Below are 19,623 nucleotides of genomic sequence, written 5' to 3' on the forward strand. Positions count from 1 at the left end.
CCTCCTCTTCCTATTCAGAGTGCCTTCATTGTGGCACACTTCAAGTGATTTTGTAGGCTGTGTGTGATGAGGTGGTTTTATTTGCATTTGCCAAGTGCTGACCACAGCCCTGAGCACTACTGAAAAAAACAAATAGCATCTTGCAAATAAAACTGGACCTCTTAACCTCCCAAGGGTGGTGATTTCACTTTCCCCAAAATTATTGTGAAATATATGGGGTTTAGCTTGTGACTCAAGATACTTAGTAGAATTAAATTACATTCAAGGCAATGCAACATTTTTTCTTCCTTCATACTAGGAATTATTTATTTTGTGGGTATAAAGATAAGTTTACTTTCCAAAAAGAAGCATGTATTGAAGTAGTTTTAATATCTACCTTTCTCCTTTCAATTCCCATTTACTTCTTGACACAATGCATAATGAGTACACAGAATTTGAAAGTGGAAGTGATGGAGGACAATGCTTGATACTGAAGTTACCAACCTCCACATCCATTCATAGCAATACAGATACATAACTTCAAAAAGGCATTCAATTATTATTCTTTGCTACACCTCCACTGTAACATGAAAAACATTTATCATGTTCCACACAAAATAGTTGATACATTCTATCCTCTCCCTTTTGGAATGCTTTGGAGCTTTTTACAATTACCCTCGACAGCCAAGTCCACAGATGTATTTTTCTTGGAAATACACTGAGTTGTTTGTTCCAAGATCAGTAACACAAGCCCTACATTAAAAAAAAAAAAAAGAAAAAAAAAAAAGTTGGATGAACTTATTTTACAAAGCAAGCAAAAGCTCAGACTTTAGCCTTAAAGTTGCAAGAGATGTTTGCTCTAGGCAATCTTTACTGTCTGAAGAGAGGCACTGTGTGTGCATGCACAAAGCATAAAAATAATTCTGTGCCATAATTATGTTGAGCTCCATGGGTACTCTGTGACGTAATTAACATCAGGACAAGCTTAAAATCAAAATTATTTTAAACTTAGCATGGTAACTTTGATGTAAAGAGATCAGATATTTTTTCAGCATTTTTCAATTTCAGACAAAAACATTAGACTTCATATTTAGATACTTTCCTGATGGGAAGTCCTCTGCCTGGAGATTCATATAAAAACTGAGTAGAACAAGGCTTAAAATGCCTTATATTTTAATTATTTGTTTGGTTCCTTAATCAGAAGCCAAATAGTCCAAAAGAAATCTAATCTTGCAGTGTGGAATATGGCATTTCTTTAATGTTTGTCCTCCTATCTCTCGTTCCCATGAAATGAAACTGAAAGGTACCAAACGTAACAAACACTTTCTCAATGTATGATCACATAAAAACAGCTGTCAAAATGACAGTATTAGAAATTCAGCAAGACAGAAAGCAGGGTAAGACATTTGCACAAATGCTAAGAATACCCATGATTTTAATGATCCATTCTACTTATTGTAAAGATTTTAAAATGTAAATGGCTTCCCCACAGAGAAGCTATTCCACATCTGCTTGTGGTGCCTATTCAATCCTTTCCTCTGTGCAGCCAACTAACAGGAATGCAGCTACTAGCACGGTAAGTCTTAATTCTATTTCTTCTACTATCTCTTATTTACTAAATGTGATTAAACAGTTAAAAGTGAATTATCAAAATAAACTTCCAGAACTAACACATAGAGTGCATATAGAGCTCAACATTTTTATGCAAGAACTTGTTTGAGCAGGTAGATTACAACCCCTCAACTAAATCACAACCAGGAGTCCTCCCTGCTGGGTAAGCAGACTATTTTCATGTGGACTTTATAAGCCAGTTTAACAACAGCTGGGGATTTAAACTTGATTCAGTACACTAGCATATATTTTGCAAAATGCTACAGCAAAAATCTGATTAATTTCAGAATACTTGGAGACCACTGGAAAATGCTTTTATTAGTATCATACTACTAATATTTTTAAAGGCTATTAAATGAATGCATGTCTTTCAATGGTCAGAAATCTGGAGGAATCTATGGGAAGAAATCTATATAGATTTTCCATTGTAAGTTCAATAACTTTTCACCTTAAAAAAAAAAAAAAAAAGAAAAAAAAAGGGAGATGTGAAAGGGAAGGCTAAATGGGAAGAACTCCAAACTGCACATACTTCTCCAAGCATCAAACCAAATGAGGAAGTGGTTCTGTAACTCCGTCCACAAAAAGGGATCAAGTCATGTTTTTTGTTTGCACTTTAGTGAACAAGTTTGAAGGCTTGAACTTTTCTTAGTTTAAGAACTACCCACACTTATATGGAAGTTACTCATTTTATGTCTCCAACAAAAAGATTATACTTCAAACTCTGTTAAGCTCAGCTGCTTTGTTAAGCAAGACTGACCATGCTGCTGCTGCACTAGAGAAATAATCTTCTGGTTAACCAAAAATATTTTACAACATTTTTAAATGGAACTAAATATGGACAAGAACATAAGAAGTTGATTAAGACAGACCATTATGAGTTCCATTGTTAAAGGCTGGAACAATTCACATCCTGTATTCTTTAAATTATTCTATGTTTCATAGAATCTTGGAACAGGTAAGGTTGGAAGGACTTTGAATGGGTTGCCTGGTCGAACCTCCCTGCTCAAGCAAGTTCATCCTAGAGCACAGGCACAGGATTGTGTCAGACAGTTCTTGAGTACCTCCAGTGATGCAGACTCCATAACCTCTTCAGGCAATCTGTTCCAGTGTGAGGTGCCTGCACAGTGAAGAAGTTCTTCCTCATGTTCAGGTGGAATTTCCTGTGCATCAGCATTTTTTAAAAATGTATTCTCTTTCTGCCACACAGTTAGCAATTAAAACTCTTACTGAAATAATTTTTAGTTACCTGAGGAACTAAGGCTTAAGCAAACATTTTGTTTCCACCAATCATTCTTCCCAACAGCAAGCTTTAGAGAGCTGGAGATTTCAGAGCTACAAAGCTCCTAGAAGTTTCAGGAAAATGGAGAGCTGAGCAGAACAAGTCAAAAAGAACAAGTCTGCTGTCCCACTAGAAACACTGTGCTACAAGTTCAACAATTCCCAGCTCCTTACAGCCTGCTGGCTGTGCTCATGTGCCTCCTTTGTGCTCTCACTGCATTTGAAGGGCATTTGCCACTCAAGTTATTTTCCCCCACAGAACATTGCAGGGAACAGAACAAGTTATTTTCCCCACACAAGAGTGAGCTCATGTGCATGTTGAGATTCAGTACAGTTTGGGATGCAGGACACACCCCTAAGAAACCAGACATTACTTGTTCTCCTGCATATGTTTTTCTGTTTTATCCTAATAGGATTGCTTTGCTTCAAATCAAAGGCAAAGTGCTTTCCCAATGATGCCAGAATTTCAGAAGTGGGGTTTCTTTTCCCTTTAGCCTTGACTGCACAAGCCATGTACTATTGCACACTAGAGGGAGGGAGAGAAAAAATACAAACATTCCCTGTACTTGGTCCCCAAGATAAGCAGGTTAAGGGCCATCCCATCCAGGCATACAAGCATTTTTAACAAAATGAGTGCATTCTCATGGCATTGCAATATAAACACACAGACACCATAATGGATTAAAGAGATGTTTCATTAATAATGGTCCAACTGTGTCCATCAATACATCCACAGAAGCTGAACTATACAGTTAGAAAACAGCTGGTCTAGAATATACCAGTAACTAACAACTTGCAATCTTTTGCAAACAGAAAGGCAGCTGAAAAAATAAAAGAATACTGAATGATCATGACAAAACAATTAGTCTTTATTATCTGTATTTTCATTCTAAGTAGTTAAAAAACCCTCTATGAACAAGAGAGCTCCAAAGACTGATTTTTATTCAAAATTTATCCTCAACTTCAAAGTGCTTTTCAGTTATTTTTGCAGATTTGGTTAGAGAGAAAGAAAACTCATTTTCAGATTCTGCACAGCTTTTAATATTTGGTAAAATTCCAGTGTATGTAGAATTTATGAGAGGGAAGCAGCCTGTGCCTAAGTTTTACTAGATGAAACAGGGAAGGTAGCCTAATTAAATTTAAAGATATAAATAGAGAAACAGTATGGGATGTGAAATTTATAGTGTAGCACTTCTTCCTTATTAGCAGCTCCTCTATACACACTTGTATTGCAGCAAATCTCAAGGAGCCTGCTTTGTGTGAAGTACCTTGTGTTCCCTGCATCTGCCATGGAATAGGAGTTACTATGCAAAATTAATATATACTATCTAATTAATATATACTGACAACACTAATCCACAGATTAAGATACCCTGTCATAACTTGCTTGCATGTCCAGAACTTCACAGTATTGACTTATTTTCAAATCCTAGTGTTGAAGATTCAGTGGACAGGCAAAGGGGCACTTTTAAGCCTCACCAAATAAATGCTGAAGTGAAGAAGCTGCAGTTCCACATTAGCTCATGCCATTTCTCTGCTGCCAGGATCCCAGCCCTCTCACCCCACACCAACCACAAATTCAGGACTTCTCCCTTCACCACAGCTGCAGGCCACACGTGCCTGTGCAGCTGAGCTGGGCTGTTTCAATGTTCAGCTCACCACACAATAACTCTTGTGCTCTTCTCCACTCCCATGAACAAATGAATGGTGCCCAGAGGCTACACACCAGGGTAGGACCAAAGCAAAAGGGATGAGGCTGTGCAGGTGAGAGTGGCAGAACAGGGGAGAACAGGGCAGGACCAGGACAGCCAGTAGCAAGCTCTGCTTAGGCTGCTACGAGAACACAAGGCAATTCCACCAATCCCCCTAAGCCTCACAGGACTTATTCTATTTAGACAAATCTATAGGAATTGTAAGGAATATTAATATGGAATCACAGAATGGCTTGGGTTGGAAAGGACCTCAAAGATCATCACGTTCCAAACCCCCTGCCAGGGCAGGGCACATTCCACAAGACCAGGTTGCTCAGGGCCCCACCTTGCCTTGAATACCTCCAGGGACGGGACATCCACCGCTTCCCTGGGCAACCTGTTCCAGTGCTTCACCATCATTCCTATTCAAATATAAAGTAGGTTTTCATATTTATCCATTACAGATTAAAACTATATACTTCGTAAAATGTTTCAGTGTGTAATTTTATTCTTTTTTAACTTTCTCAACCATATTTTAGAAAACACCCGATGATCAATTCCTTAGTCTCTCATCTCATGTTGGTCTTCTAAATCTGTTTTAGATCAGTCATCCCTAATGTGAATAAGTATCATGAATAGAAAGGAAGAATTCCTATGGAAATAACTATATAAATAAAACAATACATGGACATTATTGAATAATTTTTTTAAGATCAATGGCATTGTCCCTCAGAAACCACAAAAGATAAAAATAGCAAGGCTTAATGCTTTTCTTGGTTTTGTCATAAAACTGTACAAAGGGAAAGACTCACAAAATCCAAGAACTCAAGGATCTTAACCTCTTTAAACTAGTATTGTCCCACAATGCTGTTTGAATTAATTTCATTAACCATGCAAAAAATAGCAGTATGTTTGATAATATTAATACTTTTAAATTAAATTAAAGGTTTCCATTTACCTAAACTAGACAACAAATAACTCATGACTTCCTGGTTCACTCTCATGTCTTAATGGTTCAGCCTTTATTTTTACTGCCACATTTCAAAAGACTTTATTATATGCTATAGTCTGTCCAGACATCAAAAGGAATTCATCTTGTTGGATATTCAAGTAAATACCCAGCTATATTAGCCAAACCAACTGAAAATGGTTATTGTGTGGGGTACATAAATGCGGTAAGTAAAATTTAAGACCAAAAGCAAAATCAGAAACTCTGGCAGAAAGAAATTTCTCACTTCTTAACACACTAGAACACAAGCCCTCATGAAGAGAAAAAAAACCTTTAAAAGACTTCAACTACATGCAGGTATTGAAAGGTGACTGAAAGGCTGCATAACTTAGTTCCTTGTTCTGTTACAAACAGTGACCTCCTCAAAGCCAGAAACCAGGCAGCACTTTGAAACAAGCCCTGTGCAATGACAATCCTCCAAGAGTTCAATACAAACCAGACTCTGGAGTATCAGTCTGCCCTAAGGGGGAAGGTGACTGTTGCTATTTGCAGCTTCAACAACACAACACCTAACACATTTAACTTTGACAGCTGAAGTTGCCAATAAAGTGTGCTAAAGAAAATGCAGTCAGGCCACAAAAATGGAGAAAAGCAAAATGTGTTTGCATCCAATATACAAGAAAATTATGTGTTATTTAGAATTTTCAAATACTAGAGAAAGTAGTATTTATTTCAGGAAAATGGAAAAAGAAAATATTGGTTAATGACAAGCAATAAACTTCTTACAGCAAGCTAAAGAATATAATGCAACAGAATTATATTGGGCTCTGTGTTGCTGTGTAAAAACAGATCCTGCCATCCACAGATGTAATCTGCAGCACCTGAAGATCCACTAACTGCACTAACAGCTGGGGCAGACAGAAATTTACCCATGCTCAAGGAAGCCAAAAATAAAATTCAGAATGAGGAAAAGAGCCAACAAAACAAACCGGGTATAAAGATTTGGCATCAAGTGACAAACTATGATTACAGAAACAATGATACATTTTCTGCAATGGCCACCTTATTTCAAGTATTGTTATTGTCAAACTCAAAAAAGAATTTAAAAAAGGTTTGCGACCATATCTGGGCCTTCAAGTGATTGACTCAATTTATATCCAAGCTTAAGTTCAACCTGACTTTTTTGTGCGAATATTTTTCCATTGCTAATTATTGGTGTTCTTTTCTTCTAGTTTTGTTTTGGTTTTGGGTAGTATTCTTCTTTTAAATACTTATTCTTTTTCATAATACTCCTACTGACTATATTCTACTGACTAATTTCAGTTCTGTGCCAGCAACATTATCTTTCTTACTCCTCTCCAACTATGACAAAAACTGAAGAGAACAAAGCCACACAGTATTATCTACAGAAGAAACAAACAAACAAACAAAAAACCAAAAAAAAAAATGCAAAAATAAAGCACGTTCATCAGAAGCCTCACTGCAGCTCCCCATAAAACAACTGGAGACAATTCTCTCCATCAGGAATCTGTTTTCAGATGAAAAACACTCATATGCTTCCAATCTTCATTTCAGACCTTGAGGAGTTCATGCCTCTTTCTGATATGCCACGTAATATGTATCTGTAGGACTGATAGTGGGCATGCAAGTGCACCTCTCAGAAGAGCACTCAGCAACAAACAGTTAGGCACAGGATTCCTTGTAATATATTAGGACTGGAGCTTCTCTAAAAAGAGATCACAGGTGAATTTAAAAGCTGATTAATTAAAATTTGATTCATTAAAAATATGCCACAGAATTTGTGATCAAAATGCTAGAAGTTGAAACTAAAAACACTTACCTAAACAAAGAGGCAGGAATTATGGCATACTTAGAACGAATTAATTTCACTAAGGCTGTTCAAGATTCAAGTCTACAATGACTTCATCAAAATAAAGGCTCTAAGCAATTATCACCAATCTGGCCCAATAAAATAATCAGCATGATGTTTAAATGACTATGAGAGCCTGATGACTGCACAACACTTAGAAGAAAAACAGTTTTTGAAAAAGGCCTTTTATTATGTTTATCAACAAGAACTGTAAAACAAACACAAAATGATCACCAAAGCCAGTATTATCTGTAACATGAAAAAAATATACAGGTTGGATAATTCTTATGTCAACAAGTTAATATCGTTCTTCAAAACTCTTGGCTAATGCAAAAGCTAACAAGTTCTGGGTTCTCAGTGGCTCCTTAAAGGCTTCCTGACTAATTTCTGCTTAAAATTAAAAAAATATTTGTAATAGCCATTGTAACAGTCAACTTACAGCTAAAATTCAAACTGTGTTTTTGACTAGTGAATCACCTCCAAAAGTCATTCCTACAAGAAGGGTCTCACGCTTATTTTACCTGACTACACCCCCTGGAAACCAAGTACAACAAAAAGAAAACATGACCACTTAAAGAAAGAGGAGATGAATGACCAGAAGAGTAATCATCATTATTCTCAAAAAACTGGGACAGCTTTTTTGCAGTAAAACAAATTGTAGAAAACCAAGACTTTAATTATTTAATTAAGCTGATATATTGCTGAACATGAATAAAAAATTAGGTCATTTTTACTGAATTGCGTATTCAAGACTCAGTTGAAGAAATGAAGACCAAGTGGAAGGAACAATCCTTAAGAGAAACTACACCTGACTCAGAAGTTTGAAGCAGAAAATAGATGGGAGGCTAGCAATGCCTCAGCATAAAGCAAGAAATATTGCCTGCACCCCTTTCAACTCTCCCCTTGGCCCCAGGTTATAACTATTCTTGGAGAAAAGATAATGTGTATAAATCAGAACAAAGGTCCATCTATGTAGCCATTTTAAGGAAGATTCCAAAGGGGAAAAAAAGAGAAGTAAAACTGCAATATTACCCTTTAAGTGTTCTTGGTTTAGTAAATGACATTGTGAAGTTAAGTAGAATAATTCCTGACATCAAGATTCCTGTGATGATCCAGTTCCATAGGGCTAAATAATCAGCTAGGTTACAGGGTAGAGAGGAGAGAAGGTAGGATTGATGAAAGCAGGAAGTATGTTCATGAGAAAACTGAAAAGGTAACATGACACTCTAACTTCCTGCATTTTTCTTCCTAATTCTGAAGTGCAATCCACTTTGAGAAGACAAATAAGACAAAATTGCAAAGGCTTGGTTTTGAACACAGAATAGAACGCATATTTAGATGGGCAAATATTTGCAAATGAATAGAAAGATCATCAACAAAATTATTTGGGCATGTAATTTTGAGGGAAAAGTTGCAAGTACATCTGATTAAATGCACTGGGTGTATTACTACTTTCAGACCATAATGACTTGCTAATGGATTGATTACAAGTTTTTCGTATGCCACAGCTGAAGACTAACTAAATACCTCATGCACAAAGAAACATCTTGGAAATGCCAGGGAGTGGCACCAATTCTGTTATGTCTCTGAAAAGCTCAATAATTGCAGTTCTTCCTGGAAAGAAACAAAATGAACAGAACCAGAATTTTATTTAGGAATGAAGTACAAAATGAGATCTGGAAAACGCACCACACAGACTTCAGAAGACTCAGCTATTCATCAAGGACAATACCCTCTTAAGTTTCACTGACTAGATCAGAATATAAAACATTTCAGTTCAAGAGAATGGAAACAAGAAAACAGAGGACTCTATTACAAGAACACCAAACCTTGCAATAAAAGCAGAAAAACCAACCAAAGGAGCAAGACAGGAAGAGAGCTGCAGTTGATGGATCTGAGTCAGCCCACTAGACTCACCAGTGGGTGATGCTGAAGCTCTGAAAAGCACCTAGCTAAGAAAAAGTCTATTTTTTCACTAACAGTTCATCAGAGGAGAAAAAGAGAAGGAGAAACAAAGCTGGGCTTTGCTGGGCTCACATGTGAAAAATGTATCATATTCTGTTCAAGGAATAAAAATAAAACCAATGTTTTAATCTCTGTTTTGAATTTTAAAACCCACCCTTTCTCAAAACCCCTACCTACTAGAACCTTCCTACAATTCACAAAACCCACCTTCTTCAAAACTAGTAAATAGGAAAGACAAAGCTATGAAAATACTTGAAAATTTTCATCCTTAAATTCCATAAAGGAGAAGATACCAACATTAGCCTGGACCAAAAATCCTGCTAATCCTAGTAAAAAGGCCACAATGCTAAACAGAACTACTTGTCCTCCCTTTTTTAACATTTACTTTCCAAATATTTTTTTTTCTTCCAGCGATAGCTTCTGAATGTTTAGTCTGTTGCTGTGGACATTTTACATATCAAGGACCACAAATAAAGACTAACAGAACAAACCCAGTATCTCAATTTTTAGTTTTCTTGCATTAACACATAACCCACCTCCTGTCTGACTACAGTAGCCTTTAGTGGTGCAGGGAACAGCCATATAGGACAGTAAAGCAGATTAAATCTATCTTTGCTACTGGAAAAATGAGTATTCCCTTCTTCCTGGCTTGACACTGCTGACCCCGTTCTGTGTACTCGCTCTGGCACTCATCTGACCACACAATAAGATAATTCAATTTGCTAATCCAAGGGAGGAAGGGGGGAAAAAAAGAGCAAAGCAAAAAGAAAAGAAATTGTGTTCTCCTGGGTTAGTGGAGTGAATTAACTTCTCATGTACTTTGCAAACTACCAGAGTCACTGCAACAAAGCAGTGCAGCCATGCTGTACCAAACCCAAAGAGAAGGGAGTAACTGGGAATACTCCACACAGAGCCATTAAGATAGGAGAACAACTAGTCAGCCTCTTTAATATGCACCCCACTCCCTTACTTCTCCCCCATAATCTAAGAGCCAACAGAACACACTTCAATTTCAGTGATGCAGCAGAGAGTACATTCCCAAACACAGGTCTCCCCACCTGAAATCTAATTACATCAGCAATCTACTAAAATATGATTGTGGCTTTTATTTGAAACCTCTAGGACAAGCTAGTTTTGACATATGATAAAAAATTATATACATACCAATTTAAAATATAAGGGTTTTTTGAAGGTCAAACACAATTTTAACTAAAAAGATCACTCTACCCACAAATGCACCTGTAGAATAAAAACAGCCTCCCAGCTTTTTGGTGGTAGAGTCAGAGAAACTGAACTACGGAACAGAACTAGGCATTTATTTTAGTATTTTTTTGAATGTATAACTGTACAACAGACATACATGAAGTTGTTTAAACAACTCTCTTCCCACCCTTATTTGCATGCGTTCTGTTACAGTTTAAGTCACCTAATCACACACTACTTTTCCCCATGACACCTGCCCCATTCAATACCCCAGCTGGACTATGATCCAGGGAAACATTAGCACTGAGCACTGAAGGAAGCTGCTCTCAGTAGAGCAGTCCCTCGAAAATGCATGGATACACACAAGGATCAATACTAGAACGGAAGACACGCAGGCCTTCAGTGAGAGCATTACAAACCTACAGACAATGGAAGGCTCCCACAGCCTCAATCAGCACAGTGAAAATGTGCATTTTAGAGGAGATATGCACATCCAACCCCAGCTCCTAGCTAGCTGACTTGATGTTCCATCCCTCAGTCACAAACAACTTCCTTTTCTCAAATTGCAGTCTCTTGCTCACAACAGAATCCATTTTTACTACATTATGCATATTCTTCAAACAGGGGGAAGTGCCATTGTGTTCCTTTACAATCTCACAAGTGCTAGAAGCAGAGAGAATTTACTTGTAGAAAACCTCCTATATGCCATATCTCCTATATTCCATATCTGATGCCTCAGTTCAGAATTTTCTAAAGGAAAACCAGAATTTCACAGCTTTTCTTTGCTTTCTAACTAAAGTAAAAACAATCTGTTGTATCTCACTTCCATTCTGCCTGCAAAGCTAAGAAAAGCAGTGCTAACATGGAAACTGTCCTGAATCAAGGAGATACTATGGTATCAATATACATTAAATACCTTCTCTCTGCAATGCCAAGAACTGGAAATGGTACTGCAAAATCCATTTCTGCAACTTCTCATGCCTTGGGTTTCATTCCAGGTATTTAACGAAGTTTCCAAGCTCTCACCTACAACTGAACACAGACTTTTCCAGTTCATTTTCATAAGCTGGAGCTTTTCTGGCTTGTATGTTATCATCAGACTTTTAAAGAAATTTTGCTTGTCAAGTCCATTACAGCAGATGAAACTCAATACAGAAATAACCCATTGTTTTTTTCAAAAGTCAGATTAGATATGGGAAATAGTCATATGTCAAAACCACTCCCCAAACAATGCACTGTCATGCTGAAGTTTGGTAACAACTTAGAAGGTTTCTCTTCAAAAGAATTAAAGCATTTTAATCTGATCCATTCCAAATAACTTCAAGATTCTTGAGATTTTGACAAAATTCCTTCTATCCCCAGCTGCACTACTCTCTCTATTCAGCCAGCCTTCCTAACCTCTATCAGACAAAGGGGAAAAAAAAAAGCCAACAAGAACAGAACATTTACGTAAAGGTGAAAAAGTGTTTTAAAAAGTGTTAATCAAAGAATGAAGTGAGATTCTTTGCAGTGTTTATGTTTAACTTTTTCCTCGTTAAATAAAATTGAAAGTTGAGGAGCTTCCATATCAGCAGAGTTTAGCAAGACACACTTCTCAGCATCTGGACATAAAGTAATTCCTAGAGGAAATTAATCGTAGGAAATCACAGCACATGTAATCATGTCTCCTCCGTTCAGTTTACAAAAACTGTCCCATCCCACGTATCATTTTGCAGACACAAGCCCAGGGCCAAGAGCGCTGTCACAAAGCCTTGAATGGCATTCCAAAGGAGAAAAGATGATCATCGCAATGCAAGAACAGGCTTTATTCTTTCAAAGTACTTAAATATTTTATGAGTACCTTTGCTTTCACAGGGAAGAAAATAATTTCCTCCAAGTGCAGATCAGTGGATGCTATCTAATCTCCTGTCACAATAACGCAATCCTTATGTACACACAACTCATCAGCATACCATCTACATCTCTTTTTTTTTCCATCAAGCCGGGAGCATTGATGGGCTAATTGTCGGCTTATGCTGAAAAAGCGCTCAGCACAGGGCGGCCGGCGGGGCTGGCAGGCAGCGCTCGCCGTGCCCGCCCGGCTCCCGGCCCCGCTGCCCGGCGGCCCCGGGGCGCAGCGGGGCCCGGGGAGCGCCCCCGCCCCGCTCCGCCCCTCCCGCCCGCTTCCTCCGCTGCGACGCCGCTTTCTGCTCGAAAATCGCCATCGGGTTTTTGTTAGCGCAGTAACCCGTTCGTCCCCACGGCGGGCGCACAAAGTGGGCCCGGCTGCTCCTCGCCGCCGGGGACAAAAACCCTGATTTCATGTTTTTCCCGGGAAGCGCCTGGAAAAAGGAAAAGCTCACGCCTTCGGGAGGATATTTTCGGAAGCAGGGGACCTGACTCGTCGGGTGGAAATACGCAACACGAGAAAAGGCGAAACCCGCAGATTTTCTCCATCACCCTTTCACAGAAGACATTATTTTAAGGAGATGGGGGGAAACGCCGCATCCCAGACGAAGGGCGTCACTGATTTTTAAATCCGGAGAAACACGCTGCCTCCAGCCCCAGGGCAGGCAGTGAAAGAAGGTCATAAAAAAAAAAAAAAATTAAACCTCTGGAAACGTCTCCGCAGGAACCGCGGAAATCCGCCCGCGGGAGGGGAGGCTGCGTAGCCCCGGGCTGGCTGGCTGGGTGGGTGTGCCGGGGGCGCCCCGCGGGCGGACAGGGGCAGGGAGACGCGGGCAGCGGGATCCAGCAGCACCGAATGCTAGACGTGGGATGCCGTCCGCGTCCCGCCTGAGGGGATGCCCCCCGGCACCGGCGATCGCCCCGCGCTGGCGAGGGGAAAGGGAGGCGGGGGCGCGGAGTCAGCTCCGGGCCCGGCGGGGACGGGGGAGGGGGAGCGGGCTGTGCCCAGACCGTGCTGCCTCCCTCTCCGCCGGCCGCAGCCCGCCTGGGTCCCGGCGGGCGGGTACCTCCTGACACAATAGGCACCGGGCGGACCGCGGCCCCTCTCCCCGCCACGGCTCCCGCCCGACCCGCAGCCCAGGGCGGCGGCGGCAGGAGCATCGTCCTCACTCACCCCTCCGAGGAGGCTCGCGCGCCGGGGAGGGGCCGTCGCTAGCGGGTGCTCAGCGGGCCGGCATCCCGCGGGATGCGGGAGCGAGGGCGGAGCGCTCGGTGTCCCTCTGGCAACGGCCCCGGCGTTATTCCCTGCACATAGCGGCGGCTAACGGCACCGCGGCACCGCGCCGCACTGCGCACGCGCCGGGGCCCGGCGGCGGCGGGGCCGCGTGCGCCTGCGCCGCCCGCAGACAATAGCGCTCCCCGGGCTGCGGGCGCTCCCCGCGCGGGCGATGGCGGGAGGTAAACGGCGCTTTCCGCCCCGATCCGCCCCGGCCGTGGCGGAACCGGCGCTGAGCCCGCCGCAGGCCCGAGGGCGTAGGCGGACGGGCTGTGCTGTGCGCAGGCGCGACTGCGGCCGCGATCCACAACAAAGGGGAGACGGGTTGCGGCGACCACCCTTTCCCGGTTGTCGGGGGTGGGCGGTGGGCGGGGACTCTGCCTCCGGCGGCGCGGTGCATGCCGGGACTTGTAGTCCCGGCGGCGGCATTCCCGCCATCGGGAAGCGCGACGGATTCCTGGCGTGGCTAGTTTCAGCTGCGGCGGCCGACGGCAACGGTCGGCCACCAGGTGCCGGAGGGAGCCCCGCAGGTGGCTCCTCCGAGAGCCCAACGCGGGAAGGTAGAACGGGTGGAACTACCGTCCCCCAGCCTCGCCGCGGGGAGCCCCCGGTGCCGGGGCACAGCGCCGGCTGCTCCCCGGCGGCCAGCGGCGTCCCGATGCGGGAGCCCCGCGGGGAGCGCGCCCTGGAGGAGTCCCTGGAGCGGTACCAGAGGCGCCTCCGAGGTGAGCGGCACGGGCGCGGGGTGAGGGCGGGCCGCCCCCGCCGCCGCCCGGGTCTGTGGCTGCCCCCGCCCCGCGGAGCGCCCTGGCCGGGCTGGAACGGGCGCGCAGCAGGGAAGTTGTGCCGGGCTGTCCCCACAGCCGATGGCAGGCGCCGTTCTTGCTGTGACACGCTCGCATCTGACCGTAACGCGGCTCGGGCAGGACCGCTGCTGCTTTGGGGGCGGTTCTGGTTCGTGTGAGGGTTTTGGCCATCCTTGAAGCATCGGATTCTAGTCGTGGTAAAGATGAAGGTACAAATGGATTCTGATGAGAGTGGTTGTTCCCCGTGTCAGCGAGTGGTTTCATACGTGCCGCTTTGTCCAAGAGGCGCGGTGTATAGCCCGACAGAGAGCACCTGAATCTGTCACCGTGACACCTGGGCTTACCAGCCTTCAGACTGTCACTGGCTGGGCAAAGTAAATGTCCGAATTCTGAAGAAAGCCAGTGGATAGTTTGTGGGTATGCGAACCTACTGGTGCGAAAAGTTGTGTTCTGAGCACAGCACCCCCACATGGCTTGTTGGGATGTTTCCTGTCCCATAAGAAACAACGTTGCCAAAAGAAGAAGAAAGAAACAAGGATAAAACAATGGAAACATTTTCAAATAGCTACTTGATATTCGATTCTCAGGAAATTTTTTTTTTCATTCCTTCTCAAAGGAGCATCAGTTCCCCACATTAGCGATAGATTTCTTTTGTTCCACAAGATATAACTTTGAGGAATAATTTCTGTTTACTTTTCCTGTAGATGAAATGGTCATAGTAATTCTGCTCGACACTTGCAGTTAACAGTTATTGCAGAACAGTTAGGATGACAAATATCAGGGCTGTTTAACTGTGTGTAAGACTGTTAGAGCTGACCATATCTAATGGATACATTGGATGCATGTATTCTCTTCATACAACTTATTTTCATTTTGTCTTTTTCTGACTGGATCCCCTTACTCTGGATCCATTATATTTGTTAATTAATTGAATTTCTGGTGAGCCTTTCCCCTTTACATTCTTGGAAACAAGAATTTTCTTTTCATATGATGCCAAGGTAGTTTCGATTTCATATATCTGGGGGTGCTTCTCATGTAGAAATGAATATGGTGATGCACAAACAACCCCAATACAGGGGCAGTATAACCTAAGTTCCATTGCATTTCTCAAAGAAACTCTTTTTTTCTCAGTGATGTACAATTTTTAACTCCTTTGAGCTGTACAGCATTTTCCACATCATTACTGCCAGTGTTAGGAATTTACTGTAGGACAAATAGGTCATCATTACTCTCAAAGTTGTCAAATCTAATGCTTTACCTATTTCTCTTATATTGTTATACAGCTTGAGATTTTTCTCCCCATTGGGATGACCCTGTCATTCGGGTTCTGCAATTTTAGGTGGCATGCTTTGGGCATTATTTAATGTTCTTGAAAAACAGCATTCTTAACCTGCCTGTAATGCTTGACATTATCCAGATGCAGGCTGAGCTCATGGCAACAGGTTTTCTCTACCCATGCTGGACACCAGAAGAATCACTTTACAGCCTTACTCAGTTTGATGGAAAGGTGGTTAAGTTCTGAAAGAGCAACTGATTATTTCAAGGCAGTGTCCTTTGTTGCAAAAGGAAATCCCTCAGAAGACAGGGAGCCTGAGTGTTCAGTAAATTGAGTCTGTTGGCCAGAGGGCAGAAAGCTGTACCAAAAAAACCTGCTTAAGACCTAACTGGTCTTAGAGCTCAACAGAGAGGCTTTGATAAATAACAGAGGTTCTATAATGTAGCTTTTCCTGACCTTGTATAATGAAAATCTTTAATGCTCTGTGTCTTTAGTACTATGTGTAGTGCTAAGTTAAAAGGGTGGTATTTGTACAGTTGGGGTTATTAGGTTACTGTGTAAACTTTCATATAATTGAGACAATTTCAAATGAACCTTAAAATCTTTAGGAGATAATATTTCTAATAAGAAGTTCTCAAGGGAGTAGAGGTATTTTGTAAATGAGAATGAGTGGTGAGCTCATATATGCTGTATTCATATTAATAACTGAAAATTGACAGGCATAATGTAAATGTCCAATGGGCCTTCTACTACACCACTGCCAAGAGCAGAGTGTGATGCCCTCCTGTGGCTTTCCCCTTTTCTCCTAACAGCAGTAAATTGGGAGGGCTATTTAGAGTCCAGTTCTTTGTTTCTAGTATATTTCTGGTTTCTTGAACAGAAAACTATTAGCTTCTATTTTTATGTTGAGTTTTCTGCCTCTTGAATAAAGAGCGCTGGCTCACTGTTGGACCTGAGACAGTGGAAGAGCAGGAGCAAAGGAGGGGCAAACAATCCTTTTTAGGATTGTTACTGAGCCTGATAAACTTGTCTACCTCAAGTCTGTCTTAGGATATTGTGGAAATTACATTCTGTATTCCACTGCATTGCTGAGTGCAGTGTCCTACATAATTTCAGAGAATGGAGATGCAAACGCTAAGAGAAACAGATGACAAGATAAGACTTTTCTGAATAAAGTTTCATTTTATGGCTGTTTTATTCAGTTCCAAAAATAAAACAGGAGAGATGGGAAGTCAAAGCCACCTTAGGAAAAGTGAGTATGTGTCCCAGTTTCCATTGCTACAAGTTAGCTGTCACACTGAAGCAGCTTAGAATTACATTCTTAATGGGGTTTTTTTGCTTAGGCTTTTTATTTTTATTTGGCAGGTGTTTCTAGGTATTCTTCTGAACATAAAATGTTCTTTGAAAGGTGGAGAATCTGCCACAAGGAACTTGGCAATAAGGTTTTCACATGTGAGGGTTTCTATAACTTAGGCAAATGCTCTGTAGAAAGGGCTGGTGTAGAAACTTGTGACAATGACTGCTGCAGCTGTGCTTTTAAAGATGCTAGCTTGGTAAAAGTTATGCTGAAAATTACCTATTTCTAATAAAAAAAGACACCAAGAAACCAAAGCAGAAGGATTAATTATTTTGGAACAGCTGAGCATTTCACACATCTTGGGATCTTTTGAGGCCTGACTAATGAACAGCCCGGTATTGCTCATTGCTGCATGTAAAATCCTAGCAGCACAGGTAGTGATAGACAGGATAGTTTTAGTCTCAAAACTGTCATATAGTGTGTTACTTCCACAGTAACATGCCTGTGTTTGGCAGCCAAGAAAGAAGAGCTGGATGTCAGAATGGGAAATAAAGTTCCAAGATGTGCTAAATACAAAAAACCCTATAACCAAATTCTCCGTTTCAGTATTTTTCAGCAGTTACTTGACTGAAAAGATATATGGTATAATATTTTAGGTTTTTAGCTGTCAATGGAAGCAAGTGTTGATCTAATTTTGGACAGGAAAGTTTTCTTTAAAATGGCTATAATCTTTCTGCTTGCACAGTAGTGTTTTGTCTGTAATTGTCTGTTTTGTCAGTTACTGTTTCACAAAAATTCTACAGGGTTTTTTTTAAGACCTAAAGAATCAGTGTAATTCCTTCTCTAATTTTCTAAGGCTATTTGCTGATTGGGAACCATGAGATATCAGCAAGTGATGCTGTTTGTTGAATTTATAGCCAGTAACTTCATGTTCTTGCAGGCATTATTAGAACTGGACTGTTAGGTTTGGGTGACACTTATAACAACCTTTTCATAGAGTTGCCATTTGATTTCTTCAATTTATGCTGCTTAATGATTCTACCAGCTGGAGTTATTTTCCATGTCTTTCAGGCAATTCTGTTGTTTTGGATGATGGATTATTTTGCTCCCAGAGTATTTTCTATGGCGTTTCCAAGTCCATGAATGAGGTAGCTTTGGTGCTTTCATTTAAAGAAGTAGTCTTTTTAAAGAGTTCTGTGCAGTGCCTGAGAAAACCTCTCTTTTTTAGGCAATGCTAAACTGGTTCAATGCCTTCTGGGTTTTTTTTTTCCTGTTTTGACTTCAATGTCAAATTGTTGTTACAGTGATTTTTTTTTAATGTATTGAGTTTGATCCATCAGATTTGGGTGCTAGCTTGTCATTTTTCATAATCATCTCAGATCCTTTGAACACTGAAAACCAAAGGGCTTAATAGTAAGTTGTGGTTTTTTTTAAAGTTTCAATCCACATGAGCCCAAATTCAATTATATCATCAGCTGTTCCAATAGGAAATAGCAATTCAATGATGTTTTAGCATAGAACAAGAATATGTGTTTGGATTTTATTTATAGAGTCTTGTTAAGACATTGAAAAGACAGGTGCTGATTGATTTTGATATGCAAATCATAGTGCTGCATGTGAGCAGGTGTTGAAGTATGTTTTCACTGAGGCCATGTTTCTGTAAAATATACTATTACAGGAGTAGCTTAACTGAAACTGAATTGGGAAGACTTAAAATTAATTGCTTCTGAATTGATTAAAAAATTAATCATGTTCTATGTCCTGTAGTTTGCATCCACAGTGGTTTTTTAAAATTTCTTTCATATTTAAAAATAATATTTTTACATTGTTAGAAACAACAAACATAGTCTTTCCACTCCTTGGTGTATTGTCTTTTATCCTAATGCCCAAAATTATGTACCTTACTTTGGAAATAAAAAGTACTGTAATGTATTTATTCCCTTTTAGGCATCTAGTTCAACTCTTACTGAAGTAAATGTTTGATCTTTTGTATCTGAAAAGCCACACCACTGGGACCTCCTAATTCCCAGTTTCCCAGTGGTGTTTTGCCTATGACAGCAATGTTAGTAATTTGAAAATATGCAAGCATTTAAGATATTTAAGGAAATACTTGATGACACTTTCCAGAATATGGTGACATTATTTCAGAGGCAAGAAAGTGTAGTAAAGAAAAAATTGGCATCAGTGTGCCGTTGATAATGGTTTTATTGTGTTTCACTACTACTGGCCTGTATGTTTATGGAGAAAGAGGACAGAGTATAAGAAGATCTCTGTTATCTTTATGGATGAAGTAATAGCTTGGAGTTCAGAAGCTGTAATACTACAAAGAGAGAGAAGTTCTGGGTAAACCAATATATATGGGCTTGGTTGGTTCTGGTTTGGTTTGTCTTGTTGTTTGTCCCTTGGCTAGGGAGCAAATACTGGTACTCTGGGGTTCTCTGGCAGACATCTGCAGGGAATGGGGAAATGAAGGAACTTTAATGCTCTCAGATGACACACCACATGTCAACTTAAATGACATTGAACACTTCTTGG

At 41.0% G+C, this 19,623-nt stretch overlaps 2 protein-coding genes across 13 annotated transcripts in view; one reads left to right on the top strand and one right to left on the bottom strand.

Annotated features, from left to right (window-relative positions):
* CEP170 (centrosomal protein 170) overlaps window positions 1-13,809 on the bottom strand; it is a 95,711-nt gene extending 81,902 nt beyond the window's left edge. For all 8 annotated transcript variants that reach the window (XM_071428915.1, XM_071428908.1, XM_071428938.1 and 5 more), the window contains exon 1: window positions 13,608-13,809. The gene's annotated coding sequence lies outside the window, so the exon portion shown is untranslated. The remainder of the gene's footprint in view (window positions 1-13,607) is intronic.
* The window catches only part of SDCCAG8 (SHH signaling and ciliogenesis regulator SDCCAG8), a 105,886-nt gene continuing 99,007 nt past the window's right edge, over window positions 12,745-19,623 (top strand). The window contains exon 1 of one of the 5 annotated variants that reach the window (XM_071428984.1): window positions 12,745-13,216. Coding sequence is in view for 3 of the 5 variants with exons in the window: in XM_071428957.1 (XP_071285058.1) it covers window positions 13,882-14,434 (553 nt within the window). In the remaining 2 variants the exon portion in view is untranslated. Of the gene's footprint in view, window positions 13,217-13,789; window positions 14,435-19,623 lie in introns of those variants that run through there. The other 4 variants (XM_071428957.1, XR_011679472.1, XM_071428965.1 and 1 more) reach the window with 4 other exon arrangements.

This window comes from Agelaius tricolor, unplaced genomic scaffold (assembly GCF_023055355.1).
Source record: "Agelaius tricolor isolate 1412-34295 unplaced genomic scaffold, bAgeTri1.0.p SCAF_1, whole genome shotgun sequence".
NCBI classification, from domain to species: Eukaryota; Metazoa; Chordata; class Aves; order Passeriformes; family Icteridae; genus Agelaius; species Agelaius tricolor.